The sequence below is a fragment of the Neoarius graeffei genome, chromosome 8 (assembly GCF_027579695.1).
Source record: "Neoarius graeffei isolate fNeoGra1 chromosome 8, fNeoGra1.pri, whole genome shotgun sequence".
In the NCBI taxonomy this organism is placed as follows: domain Eukaryota; kingdom Metazoa; phylum Chordata; class Actinopteri; order Siluriformes; family Ariidae; genus Neoarius; species Neoarius graeffei.
This window is the reverse complement of record NC_083576.1, coordinates 21,001,779-21,028,993: the sequence shown is the minus strand read 5'-3', so window position 1 is coordinate 21,028,993 and position 27,215 is coordinate 21,001,779. Positions and strand designations below refer to the sequence as shown.

At 43.7% G+C, this 27,215-nt stretch overlaps 1 protein-coding gene across 1 annotated transcript in view; it reads left to right on the top strand.

Annotated features, from left to right (window-relative positions):
• The first annotated feature begins 228 nt into the window (after nucleotides 1-228).
• The window catches only part of slc43a3b (solute carrier family 43 member 3b), a 54,333-nt gene continuing 27,346 nt past the window's right edge, over nucleotides 229-27,215 (top strand). The window contains exons 1-5 of the mRNA XM_060927400.1: nucleotides 229-279; nucleotides 370-605; nucleotides 711-840; nucleotides 13,272-13,318; nucleotides 18,034-18,110. Coding sequence (XP_060783383.1) covers nucleotides 416-605; nucleotides 711-840; nucleotides 13,272-13,318; nucleotides 18,034-18,110 — 444 coding nt within the window. The 5' untranslated portion in view covers nucleotides 229-279; nucleotides 370-415. The remainder of the gene's footprint in view (nucleotides 280-369; nucleotides 606-710; nucleotides 841-13,271; nucleotides 13,319-18,033; nucleotides 18,111-27,215) is intronic.

The window sequence follows — 27,215 nt, the reverse complement described above, 5'->3', positions numbered from 1 at the left end:
GGTCTGAGCCAACATACACATACCACATGGGTTAGAAAAATGTTTGGCACTTTCCTTTCCACATATGCAGACTGAAATAATCAAGTCCCTTGTAAAACGATGGTGTTTTTCCAGATCCAATGTGAAAAAAATTGCAAATAATAAGAAAGAGGAGGATCTGGAGAAAAGGAAGAAAACAGGAAGTGACAGAAGTCTGTATAAAGGAAGAAGTAAAGTCAAGATCACAGTATCAGAGAGAATCGACAGGCTATACACTCACCAGTGCAGACAGTAAGATACGTAAGGTACAGATGTTTACTTTTGATTTATTTTTTTTTTAATGCTGCTCTTTTTTTGTTTTACTTTTGTGATTGTTATTTCTTTTTACAGGAGTACACAGTAAAAGAGGAAGGGCAAGAGAAGCTTGTGTGATTGAATGTGTGTCAGGATGGCAGGCACTGGACTAAGAGTGCGTTACTGGCTCACACTGATCTCAGGCTTGTTGGAGTGTTTGTGCTTCGCTGGCATCCTGTTTGGATGGGCCTCGCTGGTCTTCGTGCTCAAGAGTGATGGCTACTTCAGCTACCAGTGTGTGAACATCACAGTCAATGGGACCATTACCAAAGGTACAATACACACATACTCTTACTACTGCTATGTACTGTAGATACTTGGATGTGCAGCATGAACTATCATGGTATATATGATGTGTTTGTGTGTGTGTGTCTTAGATTGCAGTGAGCAAGATGAGCAGTTCTCCATTATCTTCACTATTGCCTCCTTTATGAACAACTTCTTTACTCTGCCCAATGGTTTTGTGTTTGACCATTTTGGCACCATGGTGACCAGACTTCTAGGAATGTGAGTCCAGCATGATTTTTTGGGGGATAAACATAATCAGGCATTTTTGTGAAATTTCATTAAGTACAACCTCCTGAAACTACAGTGCTCAGTGTACAGTAAATGAGTACACCCCCTTTGAAAAGTAACATTTTAAACAATATCTCAATGAACACAATTTCCAAAATGTTGACAAGACAAAGTTTAATATAACATCTGTTTAACTTATAATGTGAAAGTAAGGTTAATAATATAACTTAGATTACACATCAGGGACGATTCTAGGATCTGATCTTTAGGGGTGCTCAGGCCCCAGTGTTGGCAGTGGCTCCTGGCTTGAATAACAGGCTTTCCATTTTTAGTCCAGATTTAAGATTTTTAGAATTGACACATTTTTAAACAAAAGCTTGCCCAACAAGCTACATCTACCCATCCACAAGCACTGTCATGCAGATTTAAATGTTTTCACTAGATAAGACCTAGAACGTTTGGTAAAACTTGTATGATAGTAATGGTTAGGCTAATGGTAATGGGTATATGATAGTAATGGTTAAGAATGTATCATCATTCTCCAAAAGTGAATTAATAGGCTTATTATACAGTAAACTGACAAGGCTAGTCATGTCAAAGTAAGTAAGAGTAATAGGCCTACTGCATGAGAAAACATTGTGTCAGTTTCTGGGTGTTAATGCTCTGGTGAAATGTGGTGGTGGTAAAGTGGTAAGGAAAAACTTGACCCAAGGACCACTAGGCTCTTTGTCTTAGTTGCTAGTTGTAGTTGGTTCACTGTAAGTCAACCTATATTCATACAAAAACTCAAATGCAATAATTCCTCTGAAGCAGGTGGGGGAGCTTTACCAATGCATATCCTCATTATTCAATTATATGACCAAAACACCTTTCATCTAAGAGAACTACCTTTAATCATTAAAGCACCCCTAAAAATAGCCTAAAATTGCCACTGCTTTAATGGTAAGCCAAAATCACATAGCTTATACAATCACTTATATTTTTACAATCATCTTATATTTTGCAAAACATGTAATAAAGCCAGACAGGTCAATGAATATATGCCTAATAAATGACAATCAATCAAAGTCAAAAATACTGGTCCATCTCAAACCAAAATCTCCCCTATTCTTTTTGCATACAACTTACAACATCTTTAACTTTGGGAGAAAAAAAAAGTGAATTGTGTTGCCTCACCTTAAGGGTGGCATATCTATTAACCACTTATTCTTCACACTCTAAAACAGACACTGAATCCTGATGTCCATCTCATCTCATTATCTCTAGCCACTTTATCCTGTTCTACAGGGTCGCAGGCAAGCTGGAGCCTATCCCAGCTGACTACGGGCAAAAGGCAGGGTACACCCTGGACAAGTCGTCAGGTCATCACAGGGCTGACACATAGACACAGACAACCATTCACACTCACGGTCAATTTAGAGTCACCAGTTAACCTAACCTGCATGTCTTTGGACTGTGGGGGAAACCGGAGCACCCAGAGGAAACCCACGCGGACACAGGGAGAACATGCAAACTCCGCACAGAAAGGCCCTCGCCGGCCACGGGGCTCGAACCCAGGACCTTCTTGCTGTGAGGCAACAGTGCTAACCACTACACCACCGTGCCGCCTCCTGATGTCCAAGATAATAATAATAATAATAATATCTGTTTTTAACCTTGATTCATACCACACCAAAACCTAACCTCTCTTCTTCTGGATTACTAAGCAAATCATCCCCTCTACTTTGGGTGAACTAAGCTGTGTCGTCTCACTTTAAAGCTGGCAAATCTATCAATCACATTTTCATAACTGATGCTGTCAAGTAGCTCCTTCTCAATTGACATCACAGCCAAATGATGGAGTCTGTTTTACCCCATGGTTCTCCTGAGCCAGGTATGGAGACGATGCAAGGCACTGAAAGACCTCTCGCAACTACAGCTGCTAACGGGAATGATTAAAGCAACCTGAACAGTAGCTTTAAGAGAAGGGAACATGTCAGCATCCAGTAGGTTGTACACAGTCAGCATGTCCTCAACATCACTAGCCTCTCTCTTGCGCCTAAAAAAGTTCTTGGCTACCATCACCTCCTCTGACTTAAGGTCAATGTGATAGTGAAGTGCTAGTGCTGACAAATGTGGCTCAGACAAGAATTGGTCTGATTTTGGACTGCATGCATGAATTCCATTGAGCAGTTCCTCACCAACATCAGAAAAATGCTTTTCCAGTTCTGCTACCATTCTATCCAAGCAAGGAAATAATAACTGCTGTTTAAGGTCTTCTGACTTTGAAGAACCACTAGCCTCACTGCCTGCCCCACAAACAGACTCAACAACATATTCCTCCATTCGCTTTGTCTTACGCCTCTGGTTAGACTATGGATCTGGGACTGATATCTCGTTAGCCTCACATAAGGCCATAGCTCTTGCATGAAGAGCTGCAGCAGTGGCATCACTGTGTTTCTCCTTAAGGGAATCAATCACTGCATTTTTGTATTCCACAGCTTGGGCAAGATCAATGGTCTCTTTCTGCAGATACCCGTACATGTGTAAACATGCTGTTACAGACAGGAGAGAGTGGAAAACAAACAGCAAATACACTGATGAGAATTAAGAGAGTTTTGCTCTCAGTCCCACTGCTAAAGGTGTGTTGATGGCAAGTAGGCATTCAATGATGGCAGGGAAGTTGTCAAGTACTGCATTCACTGAACGAAGTTGCCATGTCCAACGTGTGTTTGACAACTGGACGAGTTGACTTGGCTGCAACCCTAGCTTTTTTTGTGTGTCTGCAAACTTGTGGTGGTTCACAAGTGAGACACTGAAAAAAGAGTGGACACTTTCCAGCATGTCAAAAAACTCTTTGGCCTCAGAAATGGCTCTGCATGTGTGACATAAGACAAGGTTTAATTCATGGGCATAACAATGCACATAAATTGCTTCAGGGTGCTTCTTTCGAAAATGGGCCTGGACACCCCCCACTGCCCTACTCATGACTGCCGCCCCATCATAGGTTTGGGCCACACATTTCAAGTCATCAATGCCTTTTACTGTCAACTGATCCTCAATTGTGGTGGTTATGGACGCAGCATCGAAACTTGCCAATTCTGTAAGGGCTAGGAACCTTTCTCTCACTATACCCCCTGAAACATACCTAACACAGAGTGACAACTGCTCCGCTTTTCCATCTCTGGCTTCATCAGCCATAATGGCATACATCTTTGACTCCTTCATCTCACTTACAACAGCTGCAGTTACCTCCTCTGAACAACACTGTATCATTTCATTCTGACTAGCAGATGAAAGATAAGTAGTATTTGATGGAGGAGTGTAACTTTGCATGAAAGGGTCAAACTGTTTCAGAAGTTCTATGCATGCCAAGGAAATCCATTTGTTGTGGCTTTCAGATGATTCATCGTGACCTCTGAATGGAATACCTTGTTTACCTAGCATGCAGGTCACTGCCACAACATGTTTCAAGTACTCCCTTCTCTCATTTACCTCAGAGGAACTTGCCCTCTCTATTTGCTGCACAACACTGCCTTTTAACAGACTAGCTTGATAGCTTTGCCAGCGAACTACATTGTCTTTGTGAGACTGAGTGGTTTCATGTTTCTGAAACAAGTTCAGTGCCTTCCTCCAATTTTTGACCTCATCAGTCACAAATACATCCTTTTTCAAATTTCTACCAAACACCCTACAACCACAGCAGAATGCAGAATTCCTTCTATAGGAGTAGTCAAGCCAGTTGTAGCTCTGGAACCAGTTATATTGAAAGGCTCTCTTTTGTGTGCCAAACAGACCTTGTGGTTACTGGGGCAGCTTTACTTGTTTAGGACCACTCTCCCTGTCACCTAAATCTAAAGTGGTGTCTGTAGACTCTCCTGATACTCCAGCCTGCTCTTGTAGTTCTGTTTCTCCATGCACCTGTTCTCCATGCACCTCTCTGGTCTGCTGCCTTTCACCTTCACTGTACTCTCCCTGTTCTTCTCTCTCTGCTTCCAGGTCTTGCTCCCTCTCCTCGTCCTCTCTCTCTCTATTCTCCACCTGTGCTCTTTGCTCTCCCTCTCTCTCCATCCTCCTCTCTTCCTCTTTGCACACATACAAACATTTTGTGGTGAGCTACTAGTCATCTTCAAATAAATAAAACGTGAAGTAAATGCAGCAAATGTAAGGGCTTGGTAAGAATCTACAGACAATGTCAACAGCATGCCAGGTTCATAGTGCAAGTGCGGTTTTAGACACAAAACAAAAGTCAAGTCTGACCCAATAATTATGGGCAAAATGCTATCTTAAATAGGCTACCATTATTTTTTTCACCTGGTTCATCGTGTTCTCTCTCCTTCCCCCCCTCTATCATCCTTTCCTCCTTGTACTATCAAAAAAGTAGCCTAATGTTAGAATTCATCTACAGAGGCTATAGTAATCAACATTATCTTCACCATTCTTTTGACTATGGTAAAGTGCTCAGTAGGATTAATTTTTCTCACCTGAACGTGACTGTACTATTCTCTTAAAAAAAGAACGTATGTCCATCTATGGAAAAGCAGACATTTATGGGTCAGATTTTCCCAGTGTTTCAGTTCACTATCCATGGGGTAGGTCTATATACATAATGAACCAGGCATTTCTTGACCAAGGTAGGCTATTTGCCTTTCAAATAATACCTGAGATACAAATTGACCTGGATCATACTGTATTGACCTCTCCATCTGTGGGAAAATCTCTTGTATTTTCATTCTCCTGTGCTATAGATGGCTAGGAACATGGGCCTCAGAAGGCACTAGTTTAATCAACCTGGGCCATTAGAATGTTGTAGGCTATCACAGTGTTACAATGAATTCCCCTTCTATCCTTAGGCTAAGAAGGGTAACTTTTTAAAATAGCCTACTGTATGAAGCTGTATCATAAAGTAGGCAAACTTTGACATCTGTCTGAAACATGATACATGATAGCCCAACCACATTGTCACCTACAGTAAATGACCTAGCTTATGTGAAACAATGATCATCCAATGTGAACGCTAGATAAGCTAACGTTATCTACATAGTCTAACTTCTTAAAATTCGGTTGGTGAGCTAGGTGGCCAACTCTGTAACGACGTTAACATTGCCCAGTTGTGCACAAAAATGGTCTCGGTAATAAATGGGATTGTTGTATCTGACCAGGTGGGTGGAGCACAGAAGCATGGCAGGCTAGAACTGAGTTCACAAAAAACTCTTTTTATTCTTTAGCTTTTCAGCTTTCCACACTCTCCCAGCCACACACGCACGCACACAAGTGTTCTGGTTGGGGAGAGAGCTCCCTTTCCCTGCTCTCTCTCTCTTTTTAAAGGGCGCGGTCACTGGGGAAGACACACAAACACAGGTTAATTCCCATCAGGTGCAATGATTGCACCACTTACCTTCCCTAACTCCACCCTCCATTCACAGACCGACGCTTGGCCATGCCCCCGCTGCCACATACCCCCACCGCCTGACTCAGGCCAGGGCACCGCCGACCTGTGGACCACCTCGAATTTAAACGGCTGGAGTGCCAGATATCAACAGGTGATCTGCGTGTTAGCATCCTTCATGCGGTGGAGCCACTGCAGGGGCGCATGGTCTGAACAGAGGGAGAAAGGGTGCCCCAGCAGGTAGTAGCAGAGGGTGAGGACAAGCAGAGGTACAGTAGCAGAGGGCGAGGCACTCCTTTTCGATTGTGCTGTACCTGCCCTCACGCACCGATGGCTTCCGGCTGATGTACAGCACTGGACGGTCCTCCCCCTCCACCTCCTGGGACAAAACAGCCCCCAACCCTCTGTCCGATGCATCCGTCTGCAAAATAAAGGGGAGAGAAAAGTCAGGGGAGTGTAACAGTGGCCCCACACACAGTGCAGCCTTTACCTCCGAGAAAGCCAGCTGGCATTGCTCCGTCCACTGGACTGGATCTGGTGCTCCCTTTTTAGTGAGATCAGTCAGTGGGCTGGTGGCATCTGAATAATTAGGTATAAACCTACGATAGTAGCCAGCCAGCCCCAGGAACTGTCTCACCCCCTTTTTGGTCTTGGGCCTCGAGCAGGCTGCAATCGCTGCTGTCTTATTAATTTGGGGATGTGCCTGCCCATTGCCCAAGTGGAAACCCAGATACCGTACTTCCACCCGCCCAATCGCACACTTCTTTGGGTTGGCTGTGAGACCCGCTCGCCTCAGCGACCTAAGGATGGCCCTTAGGTGTTCCAGGTGCCGCAGCTAGTCATTACTATAAATAATCATGTCGTCCAAATAGGCAGCCATGTAGGTGGCATGGGGGTGGAGGACCCTATCCATGAGCCACTGGAATGTAGTGGGCGCCCCAAACAGCCCAAAAGGAAGTGTGACGAACTGGTGTAAGCCAAACGGTGTGTAAAGGGACGTTTTCTCTCAGGATAGCGGAGCCAAGGGGATCTGCAAATATCCCTTTGTCAAATCCAGTGTCGAATAAAAACGAGCCGTGCCTAGTCGATCAAGCAATTCGTCAATATGAGGCATTGGGTACGTGTCGAATTTAGACACCACATTGACTTTTCTATAATCCACACAGAACCAGACCGACCCGTTGGCCTTGGGAACCAAGACCATTTCAAGCGTGGCCTCGAGTTCTTCCCGAACCACCTTTTTTTTGTGTTTGGGCTGTCTGTAAGGGTGGCTGTGCACTACTACCCCCGGGGGCGTCTCAATGTGGTGTTCTATGAGGTGGGTGTGGCCGGGCAGTGGCGAGAACACGTCAGAAAATTCTGTTTGCAACTGGGCGACATCCGTGAGCTGGGTTGGGGAGAGGTGGTCTCCACAGGGGACTGGAGCGGTGGGTGATGTCAATTTTCTTTTTTGAACCTCCGGCCCCAGCTCCGCCTTCTCCAGAACCACTGACACCAACGCCATGGGGACCTCCTCGTTTCAAAGTTTTAGTAGGTTGAGGTGGTATATCTGTAATGCCCTACCCCTGTCTGTTCTCCTCATCACTTAGTCGACATCCCCGACTCACCGTGTGACCTCAAAGGGTCCTTGCCACCTGGCGATCAATTTGGAGCTCGACGTGGGCAACAACATGAGTACTTTATCTCCTGGTGTGAATTCCCTAAGGCGCGTGCCCCTGTCATACAAACGAACTTGACGTTCTTGGGCCTGCCGCAAATTCTCCTGGGTTAGGTGCGTGAGGGTGTGGAGTTTGGGGCGCAGGTCAATAACGTATTGAATTTCGTTTTTACTAGTCAAAGGTCCCTCCTCCCAATTTTCCCGTAGCACATCCAGAATGCCACGTGGCTTACGCCCGTATAATAATTCGAACGGGGAGAACCCTGTGGAGGCTTGTGGGACCTCTCGCACTGTGAATAACAGGGGCTCGAGCCATTTATCCCAGTTGCGCGTGTCTTCGCTTACAAATTTTCTAATTATGTTTTTGAGGGTGCGATTAAACTATTCGACAAAGCCATCCGTTTGTGGGTGATAGACGCTGGTGTGGATCGGCTTAATTCCCAGTGACCCATACAGTTCGCGCAGTGTGCATGACATAAACGTAGTGCCTTGATCAGTCAGAATCTCTTTGGGGATTCCGAATTGGGAGATGATGCGGAAGAGCACTTCTGCAATACTATGTGCTGAGATATTGCGAAGAGGCACTGCTTCTGGATATCGCGTTGCATAGTCCACCAGAACTAAAATAAAGCGATATCCTCGTGTTGACCGATCTAATGGGCTGACGAGATCCATCCCAATTATTTCGAACGGGGTCTCGATTAATGGCAGAGGGCGCAAAGGCGCTTTTGGAATGGCCACTGGATTTACTAACTGGCATTCGCGGCACGCCGTACACCACCTACAGACATCGCCGTGAATCCCTGGCCAATAGAACTGGGCCATTATTCGGGCTAATGTCTTATCCTGCCCCAAGTGTCCGGCCATAGGATTAAAGTGAGCTGCCTGGAATATAAATTCCCGGCGGCTCTTTGGGATTAAAAGCTGTGTTATTTGTTCCTTAGTCTGAGTGTCCTGCGTCACTCGGTATAATCTATCCTTAATAACGGAAAAATAGGGGAAGGACGGGGTGGCATTTGGCTGGAGAATTTGACCATCGATTACTCTCACTTGGTCAAACGCATGCCGCAGAGTCTCATCTCGCGACTGCTCTAACGGGAAATCCGCGAGGGAATCCCCGAGAGAGGGAGGAGGAGCCTGCTGCTCCTCACTCTGACGCGGTGATGACGTAGATGGCTCTGTGACAGCTGCTCCCGCCAATGCCACTCCGGGACCTCCCCCCACTGAACTATGGCAGGCCCCACTCTTCACTAAATGCGTCATTAATTCCCGAAATCCCAGCCAATCAGTCCCCAAAATTATCGAGTGGGTAAGGCAAGGATTAACCGCGGTTTTTACTCTAAATTTTTCCCCTCAAAATAGAATGTGGACCAACACTAAAGGGTAGTTGTGAACATCCCCGTGCACACACAACACCTTCACCAATTGTGCTCTTCCCAATGCCTCGTCTTGCACCAGGCTTTGGTGGATTGAGGTCTGATTACAGCCGGAGTCCACCAAAGCCTGATACATATCCTCTTGGATACTCACCGGTATGCGATATGCTCTAAGTCAGGCGATGAATTGTTCCAGCGCCACCAGATCGATGATTCCCTCGGCATCGCTTTTGTCGTTCAGTTTTATTAAGATTCTGCTATAAATCCTACCTGTCCTTTCCATCAGATCTGCTAAAAGACATTGTGGTATTCGACCAGGTGGGTGGAGCACAGAAGCACGGCAGGCTAGAACTGAGTTCACAAAAAGTCTTTTTATTCTTTAGCTTTTCAGCTTTCCACACTCTCCCAGCCACACACGCATGCACACAAGTGTTCTGGTTGGGGAGAGAGATCCCTTTCTCTGCTCTCTCTCTCTCTCCTTTTAAAGGGCGCGGTCACTAGGGAAGACACACAAACACAGGTTAATTCCCATCAGGTGCAACGATTCCACCACTTACCTTCCCTAACTCCTCCCTCCATTCACAGACCAATGCTTGGCCACGCCATCGCTGCCACAGGGATTAAGTTCGTTTTTATAATTGTCTACAGGGAACACTACTATTGCATCTGTATTTTAATGTAATGTAATTGCAACTCCTATAGCCATACCTTTACATCTCGCTGTGTTGTTGACAACTACACACAGATGCGCTGACTAACGTCTGCAGTAGCCTCCATTTGAATAAACAATCAGACAATCGCACGGACACCCAAACCAATCAGAAGAGGCTCCGATTCGTGCAAGGAGGAGGAATAGATTTTACTGGTCCATTTGGACCTATGATTTGGACCGTGCAGTTTCATGTGATATGCATCTGCTATCTGTGTGACAAAGACGCCACAAGTAATCTGACAGAGAAGAACGGGTGCGGCCGTCGGGAGGCAAACTTTGAATCAGGCTACTTATTTTTAGGGGTGCTAAGAAAATTTTTAGGGGTAAATAGCCTAAAATCACCACTGTTACACATTTTTTTCAGTTTTACTCAAATCAGGGTGGTGCAAAAATGAGTACACCCCACAACAAAAAATACTACATCTAGTACTTTGTATGGCCTCCATGATTTTTAATGACAGCACCAAGTCTTCTAGGCATGGAATGAACAAGTTGGCAACATTTTGCAACATCAATCTTTTTCCATTCTTCAACAATGACCTCTTTTAGTGACTGGATGCTAGATGGAGAGTGATGCTCAACTTGCCTCTTCAGAATTCCCCATAGGTGTTCGACTGGGTTCAGATCAGGAGACATACTTGGCCACTAAATCACTTTCACCCTGTTCTTCAGAAATCCAACAGTGGCCTTAGATGTGTGTTTAGCCATGTTGGAAAAGTGCACAACGACCAACAGCACGGAGTGATGGTAGCATCTTCTCTTTCAGTGTAGAGCAATACATCTGTGAATTCATGATGCCATCAAAGGAATGCAGCTCCCCGACACCAGCAGCACTCATGCAGCCCCACATAAGGATGCTGCCACCACCATGTTTCACTGTAGGCACTATGCATTTTTCTTTGTATTCCTCACCTTTGTGACGCCATATAGTTTTGAAGCCATTAGTTCCAAAAACATTTATCTTGGTCTCATCACTTCAGAGTATAGAATCCCAGTAGTCTTCATCTTTGTCAGCATGGGCCCTGGCAAACTCTAGGTGGGCTTTTTTGTGCCTGGGCTTTAGGAGAGGTTTCTTTCGTGGACGGCATCCATGCATGCCATTCCTCTGCAGCGTACGCCGTATTGTGTCACTGGAAATAGTCACCCCAGTTTGGCTTTCTACTTCTTTAAATAACTGCAGTGAACTTGCATGCCAATTTTCTTCAACCCTTCTCATCAGAAGACGCTCCTGTAGAGGTGTTAACTTCCGTGGATGACCTGGACGTCTCTGTGAGATGGTTGCAGTTCCATCTTTCTTAAATTTTTGTACCACTTTTGCTACAGTATTCTGACTGATAAGTAAAGCTTTGCTGATCTTCTTGTAGCCTTCACCTTTGTGGTGTAAAGAAATTATTTTCTTTGGGGAATTCTGAAGAGACAAGTTGAGCATCACTCTCCATCCAGCATCCAGTCACTAAAAGAGGTCATTGTTGAAGAATGGAAAAAGATTGATGGTGCAAAATGCCGCCAACTTGTTCATTCCATGCCTAGAAGACTTGGTGCTGTCATTAAAAATCATGGAGGCCATACAAAGTACTAGATGTAGTAGTTTTTGTTGTGGGGTGTACTCATTTTTGCACCACCCTAATTTGAGTAAAACTGAAAAATGTGTAATCTAAGTTATATTATTAACCTTACTTTCATGTTATAAGTTAAACAGATGTTATATTAAACTTTGTCCTGTCAACATTTTGGAAATTGTTTGTGTTCATTGAGATATTGTTTAAAATGTTACTTTTCAAAGGGGGTGTACTTATTTACGCTGAGCACTGTATATAATATAGTACAGTATGATCAGATGATATTCGCCATTGTATTGCAATGTTGTCTTAGTCACAAAAAGCATCTGAATTACAATAATACAACAATTTTAGAATTTCTTTGGGGAACATTTCTTTGGGGAGCATTGAATTTCTTTGGGGAACATTTTATATTTCATATTACACTGTATTATGATACTGTATCTGATATGTTCCCTGACCTGGTTCCCACCCGGTGTTTTAGGATGTCTACTTCCGATTCTATTACATATGATGAATGTTAATATTATGAGTGTGGTGGATTAAGGCTTTTTTCATGAATTTTCTTTCCTAACAGGATTTTTTGGTATGTTGGCTAACTTGTATTGTGACCAAATGCACATGCATACAGTAGAATGTAAAAGTACATTAACTTATTATTAAATGAATAGAATTTTCATTCAATTGATTGGCTTCAATTGGTTTGTTCTTTAGGTGATTATGTAAGCCTTTGTTTAATTGCAGTTGAGCTAGTGTTCTGGGTGGTGTAGTGGTTAGCGCTGTCGCTTCACAGCAAGAAGGTTCTGGGTTCAAGCCCATTGGCCAACAGGGCCCTTTCTGTGTGAAGTTTGTATGTTCTCCCCGTGTCTGCGTGTGTTTCCTCTGGGTGCTCCGGTTTCCCCCACAGTCCAAAGACATGCAGGTTAGGGTAATTGGTGGCTCTAAATTGACCGTAGGTGTGAATGTGAGTGTAAATGGTTGTCTGTCTCAATGTGTCAGCCCTGTGATGAGCTGGTGACTTATCGAGGGTGTACTCTGCCTCTTGCCTATAGTTAGCTGGGATAGGCTCCAGCTGATCCAGGATTACATCATGAACTGCAGTTATGTAACAAGGCACTTACATAGTTAATACACAGTGGCGCCACACCGTTACTGTGGAATCGCTACCTGAGGCTGGCACGCCAATTACATTCTTAAACATGCTCGAACTTGGTTAAACATACACATACAGACAGGTGCCTCTATAGGCTTCAGCCAAAAACTAATATACAGTAGGTGGTGCCCCTTTTTCATACCAGCTCTATCCCATCCATTATCTGTAGCTGCTTATCCTGCTCTACAGGGTCGCAGGCAAGCTGGAGCCTATCTCAGCTGACTATGGGCGAGAGGCAGGGTACACCCTGGACAAGTCGCCAGGTCATCACAGGGCTGACACAGAGACAAACAACCATTCACACCTACGGTCAATTTAGAGCCACCAGTTAACCTAACCTGCATGTCTTTGGACTGTGGGGGAAACCGAAGCATCCAGAGGAAACCCACACAGACATGGGGAGAATGTGCAAACTACACACAGAAAGGACCCCGTCGGCCGCTGGGCTCAAACCCAGGATGTTCTTGCTGTGATGAAGCAGTGCTAATCACTACACCATCGTGCTGCCCCATACCAGCTCTAACAACTCTAAATTTAGTTTTCCTAGTTTTGCACTGCATATATTTAATTTGTTTTTTGTACTTTCCTCTCCTTTAGATCTATCTACACCACTGGGACCTTACTGATAGCCTTCTCAAATGTTGGTGAGGAATTGCTTTTCAGACTTTAAGCCTAACCGTAACCCTTAACCCTAATCCACAGAACACTGTACAACATGAAACAACACATTATCCAGCCTGAAATCTACGGACTTGTACCCACCACCTGGATTTTGGCTCAGGTCCTAGTGTCAGGATAAGGTCAAACTTCACCCTATGTTCTGGTTATTTAAATATTTGACACATCAGGCTAATAGGTACCATTGAAAAGCTTTCATTCCTAAATTTCCATCCACAGGAACCAAACCAGTACACTTTGTTAACCTCAGGAATTCCCAGTTTATGATTCAGTTACTCATCTTAAAGCCAACAGATCCTGAAAGTTTAATGAGGTAAAATTTAGATATTTAGATGATAATTGGCAGCACTTTACCTATTTTTAGTACCTCTGCCAGCTTTGTTGGAAGAGGTTATACTTTCACCTCCAGTTTGTCTTTTCCCAGCATAACTCTAAAAGTAGTGAATGGATTGTGATGAAATGTTGAGGAAAAGGGAGCCATGGGCCAAGATAAGATAAGATAAGATAAGATAAGATAAGATAAGATAAGATAAGATAAGATAAGATAAGATAAGATAAGATAAGATAAGATAAGATAAGATAAGATAAGATAAGATAAGATAAGATAAGATAAACTTTATTCATCCCTCGGTGGGGAAATTTACATGTTCCAGCAGCTCACAGAAAGAAAAGGGTCAGGAATGGACAGTAACAAAAAAAAAGTATTTAAAAAAAAAAAGTAATGAAATAAAATAAATAAATAAATAAATAAATAAATAAGGAAAAACAGGTTCTGTACAGTTGTGGTCAGAAGTTTACATACAGTGACATGAATGTCATCTTGGATATGAATGTCATGGCAGTATTTGGGCTTTCAGTAATTTCTTTGAACTGTTCTTTTTCTGTGGCAGAATGATCGTACAGCATACATCTCACCTCATCTCATCTCATCTCATCTCATTATGTCTAGCCGCTTTATCCTGTTCTACAGGGTCGCAGGCAAGCTGGAGCCTATCCCAGCTGACTACGGGCGAAAGGCGGGGCAGCATACATCTTTAACTAAAATAAAAAACACTAGAATTTGGTTGTGGTCAGAAGTTTACATACAGTGACATGAATGTCATCTTGGATATGAATGTCATGGCAGTATTTGGGCTTTCAGTAATTTCTTTGAACTGTTCTTTTTCTGTGGCAGAATGATCGTACAGCATACATCTCACCTCATCTCATCTCATCTCATCTCATTATGTCTAGCCGCTTTATCCTGTTCTACAGGGTCGCAGGCAAGCTGGAGCCTATCCCAGCTGACTACGGGCGAAAGGCGGGGCAGCATACATCTTTAACTAAAAAAAAAACACTAGAATTTGGTGCACAAGTTTTAATTTTCTTTGGGTTTTCTGAAATCAACACAGGGTCAAAATTATACATACAGGGTCAAAAATATACATACAGCACACCTAATATTTGCGTAAAATGTCTCTTCGCAAGACTCACCTTGACCATTTTTGTTTACCATGAACAAGCTTCTGGCAGAATTCTGGTTGGATATTTCATGATTCTTCATGGTAGAATTGGTAGAGTTCAATTAAATTAGTTTTTTTTTCCTTGGCATGGACTCGACTTATAAGCACGGTCCATATATTTTCAACAGGGTTGAAGTCAGGACTTGTTTTAAGCTTAATGTTAGCCTGCTTTATCCTCCACAACCAACTCTGATGTGTGTTTGGGTTCATTGTCCTGTTGTAAGTCCAAAGTCGTGTTCAAGTTTCTGATGGTTTATGCTGAAGAATTCTGAGGTAGTCCTCCTTCTTCATTATTTCACCCATTTTGTGCAATGAACCAGTTCCACTGACAGCAAAACCGCCCCAGAGTATCCTACCACCACCATCCTGGTACAGTGTCCCTCTGTACATGGTGGTCACTGTGGCCAAACAACTCAATCTTTGTCTCATCTGACCATACAGCTATCCTCCAAAAGGCTTTTTCTTTTTCTGTGTAGTCAGCTTCAAACTTAACTAAAGTTTGAAGGTGTCAATTTTGGAGCAGGGGGTTATTTCTTGGATAGCAGCCTCTTAGTCCATGGTGATCTGAACTGTAGACAGTGATCCATCAGCTTCCAGTTCATGGCAGGGCTGTGCCATGGTGGTTCCCAGGCTGTTCCTCACCATCCAAACCAATTTCCTTTCAGCTGAGGGTGACAGTTTGGCTTTCCTTGAAGCAAAGTGGCTTGGCAAAGTGACTACACCTCACAATAACTTGTATACAATTGTTTGAGCTGATCTTGGGATCTGCAGTTGTTTAGAAATGGCTCTAAGAGACATTCCGGAGTTGTGTATCTGCAATCCTTTTTCTCAGATCTGCACTGAGCTCCATGGACTTCCTCATTTTACAGTGTGTTGGTCAATCCAATGAGTGCTGTAAACAAACCCTTTTTATGAAGGCACAGAGAAGCTACCAGCTGTAGTCAATCATTATCACTAACAGGAAATTAAGAGACTTCGGCCTTGGCAAGATAAGAGACATTTTGGAAATTTCAGCACCTCTGAATTAATAATCTAAGTGACTGTATGTAAATTTTTTACCCTGTATGTATAATTTTGATCCTGTGTTGATTTCGGAAAACCCAAAGAAAATTAAAACTTGTGCACCAAATTTTAATGTTTTTTTTAATTAAAGATGTATGCTGTACATTCTGCCACAGAAAAAGAACAGTTCAAAGAAATTATTGAAAGCCCAAATATTGCCATGACATTCATATCCAAGATGACATTTATGTCACTGTATGTAAACTTCTGACCACAACTGTATGTAGTGTACACAACAAAATAAGAAAGGAACCTAAATAAGAGTATTACTTCACCTGAAGTAGCGATGTTGCACTAAGTAAATACTGGTAACTGAAATAGAAATACAACCCCGATTCCAAAAAAGTTGGGAGAAAGCACAAATTGTAAATAAAAACGGAATGCAATAATTTACAAATCTCAAAAACTGATATTGTATTCACAATAGAACATAGATAACATATCAAATGTCAAAAGTGAGACATTTTGAAATTTCATGCCAAATATTGGCTCATTTGAAATTTCATGACAGCAACACATCTCAAAAAAGTTGGGACAGGGGCAATAAGAGGCTGGAAAAGTTAAAGGTACAAAAAAGGAACAGCTGGAGGACCAAATTGCAACTCATTAGGTCAATTGGCAATAGGTCATTAACATGACTGGGTATAAAAAGAGCATCTTGGAGTGGCAGCGGCTCTCAGAAGTAAAGATGGGAAGAGGATCACCAATCCCCCTAATTCTGCGCAGACAAATAGTGGAGCAATATCAGAAAGTGTGTGGCAAAGTGAAAAACTGTTCTGTGGTCAGACAAATCAAAATTTGAAGTTCTTTATGGAAATCAGGGACGCTGTGTCATTTGGACTAAAGAGGAGAAGGACGACCCAAGTTGTTATCAGCGCTCAGTTCAGAAGCCTGCATCTCTGATGGTATGGGGTTGCATTAGTGCGTGTGGCATGGGCAGCTTACACATCTGGAAAGACACCATCAATGCTGAAAGGTATATCCAGGTTCTAGAGCAACATATGCTCCCATCCAGATGACGTCTCTTTCAGGGAAGACCTTGCATTTTCCAACATGACAATGCCAAACCACATACTGCATCAATAACAGCATCATGGCTGCGTAGAAGAAGGGTCTGGGTACTGAACTGGCCAGCCTGCAGTCCAGATCTTTCACCCATAGAAAACATTTGGCGCATCATAAAACGGAAGATATGACAAAAAAGACCTAAGACAGTTGAGCAACTAGAATCCTACATTAGACAAGAATGGGTTAACATTCCTATCCCTAAACTTGAGCAACTTGTCTCCTCAGTCCCCAGATGTTTACAGACTGTTGTAAAGAGAAAAGGGGATGTCTCACAGTGGTAAACATGGCCTTGTCCCAACTTTTTTGAGATGTGTTGTTTTCATGAAATTTAAAATCACCTAATTTTTCTCTTTAAATGATACATTTTCTCGGTTTAAACATTTGATATGTCATCTATGTTCTATTATGAATAAAATATGGAATTTTGAAACTTCCACATCATTGTATTCCGTTTTTATTTACAATTTGTACTTTGTCCCAACTTTTTTGGAATCGGGGTTGTAGAAATATTGCACTAGGGTCAACCGATAAGATTTTGGATCAATTAATTACATTTTGATGTAAGTCTGGATATGTGTGTGGATCCAGGATTTTTTTTTTGGCTGTTCCCAAGGTAACTCAAAAGGTAGTCAACAGATTTTGATGACATTTGGTGTACAGCCTTAATATAATCCTAGGTTCAAAGTGATTTGAATTTGATGTTGATATGTGGTTTGGCGGAGGTATGCGCTCTACAGGGTGCACTTCTAGTTAAAATTGCAGTTAAATGCATGTTGGTGTTGTTATTTGTATTATTAACTATTTCTAGTTGATCTTCGGTTTGGATTAAATAAATCCACATCAAGTGACTAACAGCTCTCATAGTGCTTAATCACAATTTCCTCTAATGTAATGTCAGTTTAATACATCTATATGCTTGTAATAAATCATACATATATAGTGCTTTAAGGAATCACTGACTGTGTTTTGTGAACTATAAGCAGTATAATGGTCTCTCGTCTCTAGGGAAACAAAACTCACCATTCAAATCCCTGCTCTCTCTCTCACAGCACTATCAGTCCTCCTCTACCCTGCGCTCTCTTTCATTGCTGTTGGAGGAATTCTTTTGTTAGTCACTAACATGCAGGTATGCCTTTTTTCTTAATTTTAAATCCCTCCAAAACTTAAAAGTTAGATCATCTAAATCAGTGATTCTTAATCTCTCTTTCTCTCTCTCTCTCTCTCTCTCTCATTGTCCAGGACAATATTGAAGGGTTTCGTATGCCACCTAGAAATGTCCTTTACCACTGTAGTTTAAATAGGAAAAAATATATATCTTTATACAATTTATCAATTTCCCCCAGTTTATAGCAAACAAATGCAGGTCTAGTGACTCAATTATTTAAGTAGCTCAAAATGTCCTTATAATGTTCTATCTATAAAATGTATCACCTTGCAAGAGCTCATTCATTGGATAGTATTTGCAAGAAGACTTAAAGGGGCCAGCTCACCGTTCCCAGAATCCTCCGCACCAAGTGGCAAGTCACCATTTTCAATGCTAGTGATATTCTAAAAATAACCTGCAACAATCCGCAACAATTTAGCAATATCTTTGGCCATAAATCTTAAATTGCATTATGAAATTTAAGATAGTTTGTCAAAGTATCTATATTTTAAATTCTTCTAACTAATGCATGAAGAAAAAGGTCGTGATTGGTTTCAAAAGGATCACTAACAATGAATTTGCAGAGCTTTTGCTGCACAGAGAGCTAGCTGGTCGTGGTCATAAGACCTCCCAGACCTGCAAAATGATATACAAACCAGCTGATCTGCCAAGACATGAAAAAACCCACATCAGAACCATCTAAAGAGCAAAGTCAATGATCAGTCAGGATTTATCTAAGCTTAAACTTGCCGATAAGTGTTTTTGGACTGATTAGTGTTGAAGGAAGCGAGTAGACATTTGGTTCAGGATTCCTCGTTAAACTTTACTTAAGAACTTCCAGAGCAATGTAACAATACAGACAATCTGAATCAGACTCCTTGTTACAGGGGAGCCCCTAGTGGCCATATGTGTGCACAGTACCAATAATATCTCATCTCATCTCATTATCTCTAGCCGCTTTATCCTTCTACAGGGTCGCAGGCAAGCTGGAGCCTATCCCAGCTGACTACGGGCGAAAGGCGGGGTACACCCTGGACAAGTCGCCAGGTCATCACAGGGCTGACACATAGACACAGACAACCATTCACACTCTCATTCACACCTACGGTCAATTTAGAGTCACCAGTTAACCTAACCTGCATGTCTTTGGACTGTGGGGGAAACCGGAGCACCCGGAGGAAACCCATGCGGACACGGGGAGAACATGCAAACTCCGCACAGAAAGGCCCTCGCCGGCCCCGGGGCTCGAACCCAGGACCTTCTTGCTGTGAGGCGACAGCGCTAACCACTACACCACCGTGCCGCCCTACCAATAATATATTCAGTGTAATTCCATTACTTATGACCTGCTAGGCTATAACACAGACAAGCATTCTGCATCCCCCTTTCTTAGTTTACTGCTACGAGGAAAGAAAATAATACGTTAACATGTTCTATAGCATATGCATTAACTAAGGATGCCAGTATCACCTGAAGCTTAATTCTTAAATCAAAACCTAAACTGAATCACAGGTAAACAGTTTGGCATGGCATTTTAAATTTCAATACTCAAAACTGTCAGACAACTTGGAAACATCTTTTTTTTTTTTTTTCTTCAAACAGTCCAACAGCCTAGTGCCTACTGATTGTATTTAGGGTTTGGCTTGGAAACCCTCCCAGAGCGTGTAATGTATGCAGGCCCGCCAACAGGGGGGGACAAATGGGTATGCTGTCCCGGGCCCAGGAATGGGGAGGGCCCAGAACTGGGCTCTCATGAAGTTGCGATTATTTTATTTCATTTCAAAATGTGTTGATTTGGGGGAGAAATGTGCTATATTTGCATTCAATAAATGATTTCTAGATCTTTTGCCTTTATTGTCTTTGAAAAAGGCGTCAAGAGCCCCCTACCACCCCTAATGCAAAAATGGTTTGGTCTGACTCTTTGATTAAGGGGAAAAAAACGACATCGTTCGATCATAGCGCTTCGACAATCAGCGTGCGTGCCATTTGCCAACATGCACAAGTCAGGAGCACAGAAAAGAAAAGAAAAGAGAAAAAGAGAGGAAGAAACCAAGAGACTCAGGGGCTCACTGCATAAATATTTTAAAAAAGATTCGGATGATGCAGCAGGTACTAGCAAAGGCAGTGGGGCAGCTGAGCCAGGTAAGACACAGCCAACTTTCTCCAGCCCCGTAAAGTAACCCCAACCAAGGCACGCGCAGCACGCAATTCATGTTACAAACGAGGGGAGAGCAAGTCACACTGAACACCATATCAAACGCACAGGGCATTGAATCATTTCATAACCACAACGGCTTAATAACATTGTGTTTCATATATCTGATTGAAGCTAAGAATATTCACATTAGCCCGCAATCATATCCCGCCGTTTCTCAAGCGGTGTGTTCTTCTCTGCTTTTCACACTGGACAGTACGCACGCACAGTATACTATATTCGCCCCCAGCCCTGCCCGAAATCCCCCGTCCATCGCTGCTCCTTCAAGAGCACCCCAATCGCGTGATTATAGTAGACTATCCATGAGTTTAGGAAGGCATTGCGGGGGCTGTTGCATGCAGGCTTGGGGCATAACGGAATACATTTAATGGCGTTCGGTTAAAGGATACAAAGTAACAGTAACCGCTTATTCCGTTACAGTACAGGGGGGAAAGATTCAGTGAAATTGGGGATTACTTCACAGGATCACAATGTGTGTGAGGTTGCTGGTTTTGGGCTTTTTTTTGTTAAAATGTTAAAACTGTAAAAATGTTGAAATGCTAAAATGAAATGGTTGTTGACCAGTTGAATGGTTTTTGAATACCTGTCATTTAAGGGTTGGAGTGAGTAGAGACTGGGATAAGAGGTGGGTGTGTGTGGGTTGGCCCGGGGGGGGCCCATTCAGAGCATTTTGTCCCGGGCCCAGCCAAAGCTGTCAGCGGACCTGAATGTATGTATTACTCATTGGGCCATGGGGAGATTGAATGGGGTCCTGGCTAATGTTTTGTACATGAGTGAGGGTTTGTTCTTCTGTATGTTTTGCAAGTCTCTGTGTGTGATGTTCAGAGAAGGACATTGATGACTGGACTGCAGGAGTGGAGTCACGAAGATCTCTCTGTTGCAGTGGTGGTTCAGAGACTGGAAGGATATGTCTGCGGTTCCGTCTGTACTCTCCTCCATCTGACTGGACGATGTACGATCTGGGTTCCTTACAGACTTCTTTGATGGTCCCTAAGCGGTCATGCCCATGGGGGGTTGGCATCCTCACTACCTCACCTTGGTGCAAGGGCCAAAGGGGTCTGCTAGACTTGTCGTACAGGTAGTATTGCTTTTGTGAGTGGCATTTATGAACTAAGCCTTCTTTGACAAGTGTGTTGTTTTTGGATTTTGGGATCATCAGTTTCTTGCTCATGGGTAAGGTGGTTTGTGGTTGTCTCGACATCAGTCTTTCAGCTGGAGAGCCAAGTGTTTGATCACGTGGCACGTTGCGAAGGTTAAGCAAGTCGAGGAATACATCTGTCCCATCTCTCCTTGACTTTTCCATCGGCTGCTTTGCACTACGGACGGCACGTTCAGCTAGCCCATTGGCTTGTGGGTATTCTGGACTACTTGTTACATGAACAAAGTCCCAAGCTGAGGCAAAGTCTGCGAAGCGCTGGCTGGTGAACTGCGTGCCATTGTCTGAGATGACCTTGTGCGGGCTGCCATGAACAGAGAAGCGCATTTTTAGCTTTGTGATGACAGTGTTGGCAGTTAAATCACGTGGCAGATCAATCTCAAACCAACCTGAGTAGGAATCAACTATGACAAGATAATGTTGGCCATTCCACTTGAGGATGTCCGTTGCCACGGTTGACCAGGGTAGGTCAGGCACTGGATGTAGCTTCAGTGGCTCTTTCTGTTGGTGGGGTCTCATACTGTTGCACATGGGACAGGCAGCTGTTTCCTTTTCGAAGTCGTCGGTGATGGTGGGCCAGAACACAATGCCATGCGCTCTGCATTTAGTGGCTTCTGTGCCTGGGTGCCCTCTGTGGAGAATGGTGATGTAGTCCTTTTGCAGTGACTTGGGAATTACTATCTTTGGACCCTTCATGACAACGCCATCTTTGACTGCCAGTTCATCCCTGTAGGGAAAATACTGACGAATCTCTGGTGGTAGCTGTGTTTGTTTGAGGGGCCAGCCCTTGGATATGACATTACTGAGCTTCTGCAGGACTGGGTCTGAAGCAGTATGTTCCTTCAGTTCTGTCAATCTGGAGGAAGAGATGTGTTGAATTGACATAGTCTCATAGCCACTTGTCTTGTCAGTGTGCTGCTCTGTTGTTGTCCTGGGAGCACGTGACAGAGTATCAGCAATGTACATTTGTGAGCCTTTTTTGTACAAGATTTTGAAGTTGTTGTTGTGGGCGGTACGGTGGTGTAGTGGTTAGCGCTGTCGCCTCACAGCAAGAAGGTCCAGGTTCGAGCCCTGTGGCCGGCAAGGGCCTTTCTGTGTGGAGTTTGCATGTTCTCCCCGTGTCCGCGTGGGTTTCCTCCAGGTGCTCCGGTTCCCCCACAGTCCAAAGACATGCAGGTTAGGTTAACTGGTGACTCTAAATTGACCGTAGGTGTGAATGTGAGTGTGAATGGTTGTCTGTGTCTATGTGTCAGCCCTGTGATGACCTGGCGACTTGTCCAGGGTGAACCCTGCCTTTCGCCCGTAGTCCCACATTGTGCAGTCCCGCTCCTGCCCGCGCCCGCAAAGAATTATGATTTTCAGTCCCGGTCCCGCCCGCGCCCACAAAAAAATTATGATTTTCAGTCCCGCTCCCGCCTGCGCCCACAAAAAAATTATGATTTTCAGTCCCGCATGATGCAGACGTTCGTGTTATTTCTCAGGAAAGTTCTTGTCTTGACACAGCGTAATAGTGCCCCGCCCCCTACTTTGAGTGGATTTGAGCATAAATATCTACAGCTCACGTTCATGTTTGTTATTACTTACCTTGTTTCTGAATTCAGCATGTAGTGTCTCTAATAATAATAATTAGTGCTGTCAAGCGATTAAAATATTTAATCGCAAATCACACATTTTTATCACATGAGAAGCCATTGTAATTCTCTGATCAGCATAAAAAAGTGAATGGGCTTGCTTTGTACCAATGTTGTTTTTTTTTTATTGCAAAGCAGAGCTAGTAAGAGAAGTGAATTGATTTACTGCTTGAGTTAGTCTACAACTCTAATCAGAGAGACAGGTTACACAGTGACGGTAGGCTTGACTCAATGCTATCCCAGAAATCCTTCCTGTAATATGCAAATTTGGCCGCCTCTGATTGGACAGCCAAATTTGCATATTACAGGAAGGATTTCTGGGATAGCATTGAGTCAAGCCTACCGTCACTGTGTAACCTGTCTATCTGATTAGAGTTGTAGACTAACACAAACAGTAAATCACTTCACTCATGGTTCTCTTGCTAGCTGGGTGCGAATTGCAAGTCATTAGAGTGATCAAAGGATTTCCCATTAGGGTGATCAATGGAAAATTTAAGATGCTATTCCTCACTCAATCTGGCAATCTGACTCTCTCTGCAAATTTAGGCATCTTAAAATGTTTTTATTAATGCCAAATAAAATATCCAGCACAAATTATATATGATAGACATAAATTAATAATTTATAAATTTTATTTCAAACACGTTTTTAGTTAGCGGGACTGTAGCTTATCACCGCTCCCGCCTGCGCCGCATATGTGCACTTCCGGTCCCGCCCGCAATGAGCTTTCAAAATTTGTCCCGCGCTGCACTGCTTTGCGGCGGGTCCTGCGAGTCCCGCGGGACTCCCGCGGGAGTGCAGGGCTCTATCGCAGAGTGGGTGGACTGGACAGGCTTTGTTTCAAGGCATCAAACGCCTCCTGATGGTGCTTTAGCCAGCACCACTGGATGTCCTTGCATGTTAGCTCATGCAGAGGAGCTGAAATCTCACTGAAATTGGGAATAAACTTTCCAAGATAATTAATCATGCCTAAGAATCACTGGAGGGCTGTGACATTTTCCGGTATGGGCAACTCACTTATTGCTTTTGTCTTTGTGGGGTCTGGCCTCAATCCTTCACTTGTGAACACATGTCCAACATAACACACTTCCTTAAGTCAGAATTTGCATTTAGAGGGATTGAGCCTCAGCTTTACTTCCCTTGCTCAATCCAGCACTTTTCTAAGGTGCTGGTCGTGCTCTTTTTCATCTTTCCCACCGACAATTATGTCATCCACAATGACAGTGCAGGGGTACCCGGTGAAGATCTGCTCCATAGCACGCTGGAACACCTCACTGGCTGAGTTGATTCCATAGGGCATCCTAAGAAAGTGGAACCTGCCAAATGGAGAGCTGAAGGTGGTTAACATGGACGACTTATCAAGTGAGATTTGCCAAAACGAACTCTTTGCGTCGAGAACAGAGAAGACTGTGGAGTTGGGCATTTGGGCGGCTACCTCTTCTACAGTACGCATGGGGTGATGCGGATATTTAAGGGCTTTGTTGAGATCCCTGGGATCAATGCACAGTCTGATGTCATCAGAGTTTTTCTTGTGCATTGCCACCATAGATGAGACCCATTCTGTGGGGTCTGCGACAGGAGTAATCACACCTAGGTTGACCATTCGGGCCAGTTCAGCCTTTACTTTATTTTGCATTGGCACTGGTATTTTGCGAGCAGGTTTCATGATGGGTGCAATATCAGGATCCAGTTTCATGGAATAGGTAACGGGAAGCTTGCCAAGCTCGTCTTTAAAGAGGTCTGCATAGTCTCTAAAAATCCACTGTGAGAAATCCATTCCCTCATTGATAGCTACATGGTGAACTTCTTTGTTTAAGGTGATTAAGCCCAAACGAAGGCAGTCTGGTAGGCCAAGCAAGGCCTGTACGTTTCGTGTCACTATGTAGAACTGCAGGGTGAATGTTCTGCCTGCAGAGCTGCACAAAAGTATCGCTGAGCCAGCTGTGTGGATCTCTTCACCTCCATAAGCTACCAACTTGACACCCTTCGATGAGTGGAGTTTCTCATTTTGTTTCACTTGTGCAAAAAGACCTGCTGACATGACGTTACATTTAGCGCCTGTATCCACTTTTAGTTCTACGGGTTTTCCATTAATGTGCACAGTGGAGAATATGTCATCTCTTTGTAGCTGATGTGAATCAACAGTGTCTACTTTGGTTGTGACGGTCACTCCATCCACAAAGAACAGTTCCTCTTCACTGCTAGAGGCCTGCTCAGTTTCAACCTGACTCACGAGTCTCTTTTTGTATTTCGTTTGTGAAGATCTGCAGCATTTCTGGAAATGATTCCACTTTTTGCACTTGTGACATTGCTGACCATACGCTGGGCAATTTCTTGCCACATGGTTGCCTCCACAATTATTGCAGTTGGTTATCGAATCTGTAGTACCCTGATCCGCTCGAGGGTGTGCTGCACGCTGCTCCGTGCCTGCCTTAGGCTTTGGTTTCTGTGGCTGTCTTTTTCTTGCTTTTTGCTGTAAACTGTCCACTTTTGTGAGTGTTTGTTTTGGAGCAGCTAGGGCCTTGGTACAGTATGTTGCTCAGTCTGTTCAAAAATCTGGCACATTTCAATGGCTTTAGTTAACATCAATTCATTATCACGTAGGAGCTGCTTTCTCATGCTGTCACTGATTATGCCGCACACCAGTCTGTCTCTTATTAGTTCGTCTTTGAGTTCACCGAATCTGCAACTTTTTGCTTTGTTTTTCAAATCACTCACGTAAGCCTCTATCATTTCTTCTGGACATTGGTTTCTTGTATTAAACTTGTGCCTTTCCATTGTTACATTTGTTTGAGGGTTACACAGATGGCGGAATTTTTGCTTAAGGCACTCGGGATCTTCTCTCGATTCTGCTCTGCTCACCAAGCGTCTGTTTTTTCCCTCCCCCGCATAAACAGCGGGTGCATAAACGAAAGCACGTTCTCTCTCGATGGCCTCGGAGCCGGCTAAGTTCAGAAGTATGAATGCTCTAGTCCGAGCATCTTTTTCAGAGTGCGCAGCAGCAATGAATATATCGTATTCTTGCTCAAACACGCACCAATTTTCAGCAATTGTTCCATCAAACACCAGTGGCTCTGGTCTACGGAATCCGTCTGCCATGGTCGTGGAGATTTATAGCCTTTGCTACGATAGTTGTACAGCACTAGCTTGCTGTGTTGCTATGTCTTCAAAGCACTTAGAAACGTTCGCCTTACCACGTCGTAGGTTATTACTCACGACCAAACCTCAACTTCTGACACCATGTCAAGCCATGGAAGCGAGTAGACATTTGGTTCAGGATTCCTTGTTAAACTTTACTTGAGAACATGTCTGTGAAGATTCTCAATCATCCAGGTCATAGTAAACTGTGGGTGGTAGAAAAGGGCAACTGGACTTGCTTGAAGATTCTTGAAAACGTTTCACCTCTCGTCCAAAAGGCTTCCTCAGTTCTGTCTGACTAATAGGGAGTATCAGATATTTATCCTCTCCTGGCTCAGAATCAGAATCAGAATTCTGATGACCAGCTCATCTAAGGTGTCACTGAGGCATCATGTTGGTGTGGGTCGCTGGAGGCTGGGTGTGAATGGCGAGTCATTAGGGTGATCAAAGGATTGCCCGTTAGGGTGATCAATGGCAATCTGACTCTCTCTGTCCTCCTGTGAGTCCCCGAAAACAGCTGGGTCCTAGCGTACACCCAGCCGTCTGGGAAGAGTGTCCAAGACCACCTTGTAGATGGTTGACAAATGATGTCTTAGACCCCCACCTCTGTTCAGTGATGGCCGTTCCAGGTTTACAAAAATGGCTTCTTTGACTCCTCGCTCATACCAACGATCCTCTCTGGCTAAAATGCGTACGTCACAATCCCGAAATGAGTGTCCTTCATTGTTAAGATGAATGTAGACAGCCGAGTCCTGGCCTGAGGAGCTGGCTCTCCTGTGTTGGGCCAAGCGCCTGTATAGCGGTTGCTTCGTCTCCCCAATATACGAATTTGTGCAATTCTCACTGCACTGAATTGCATACACTACGTTGTCCTGTTTGTGTCTGGGTATTCTGTCCTTAGGGTGGACCAGTTTCTGCTTCAGGGTGTTATTGGGTCTGAAATGTAC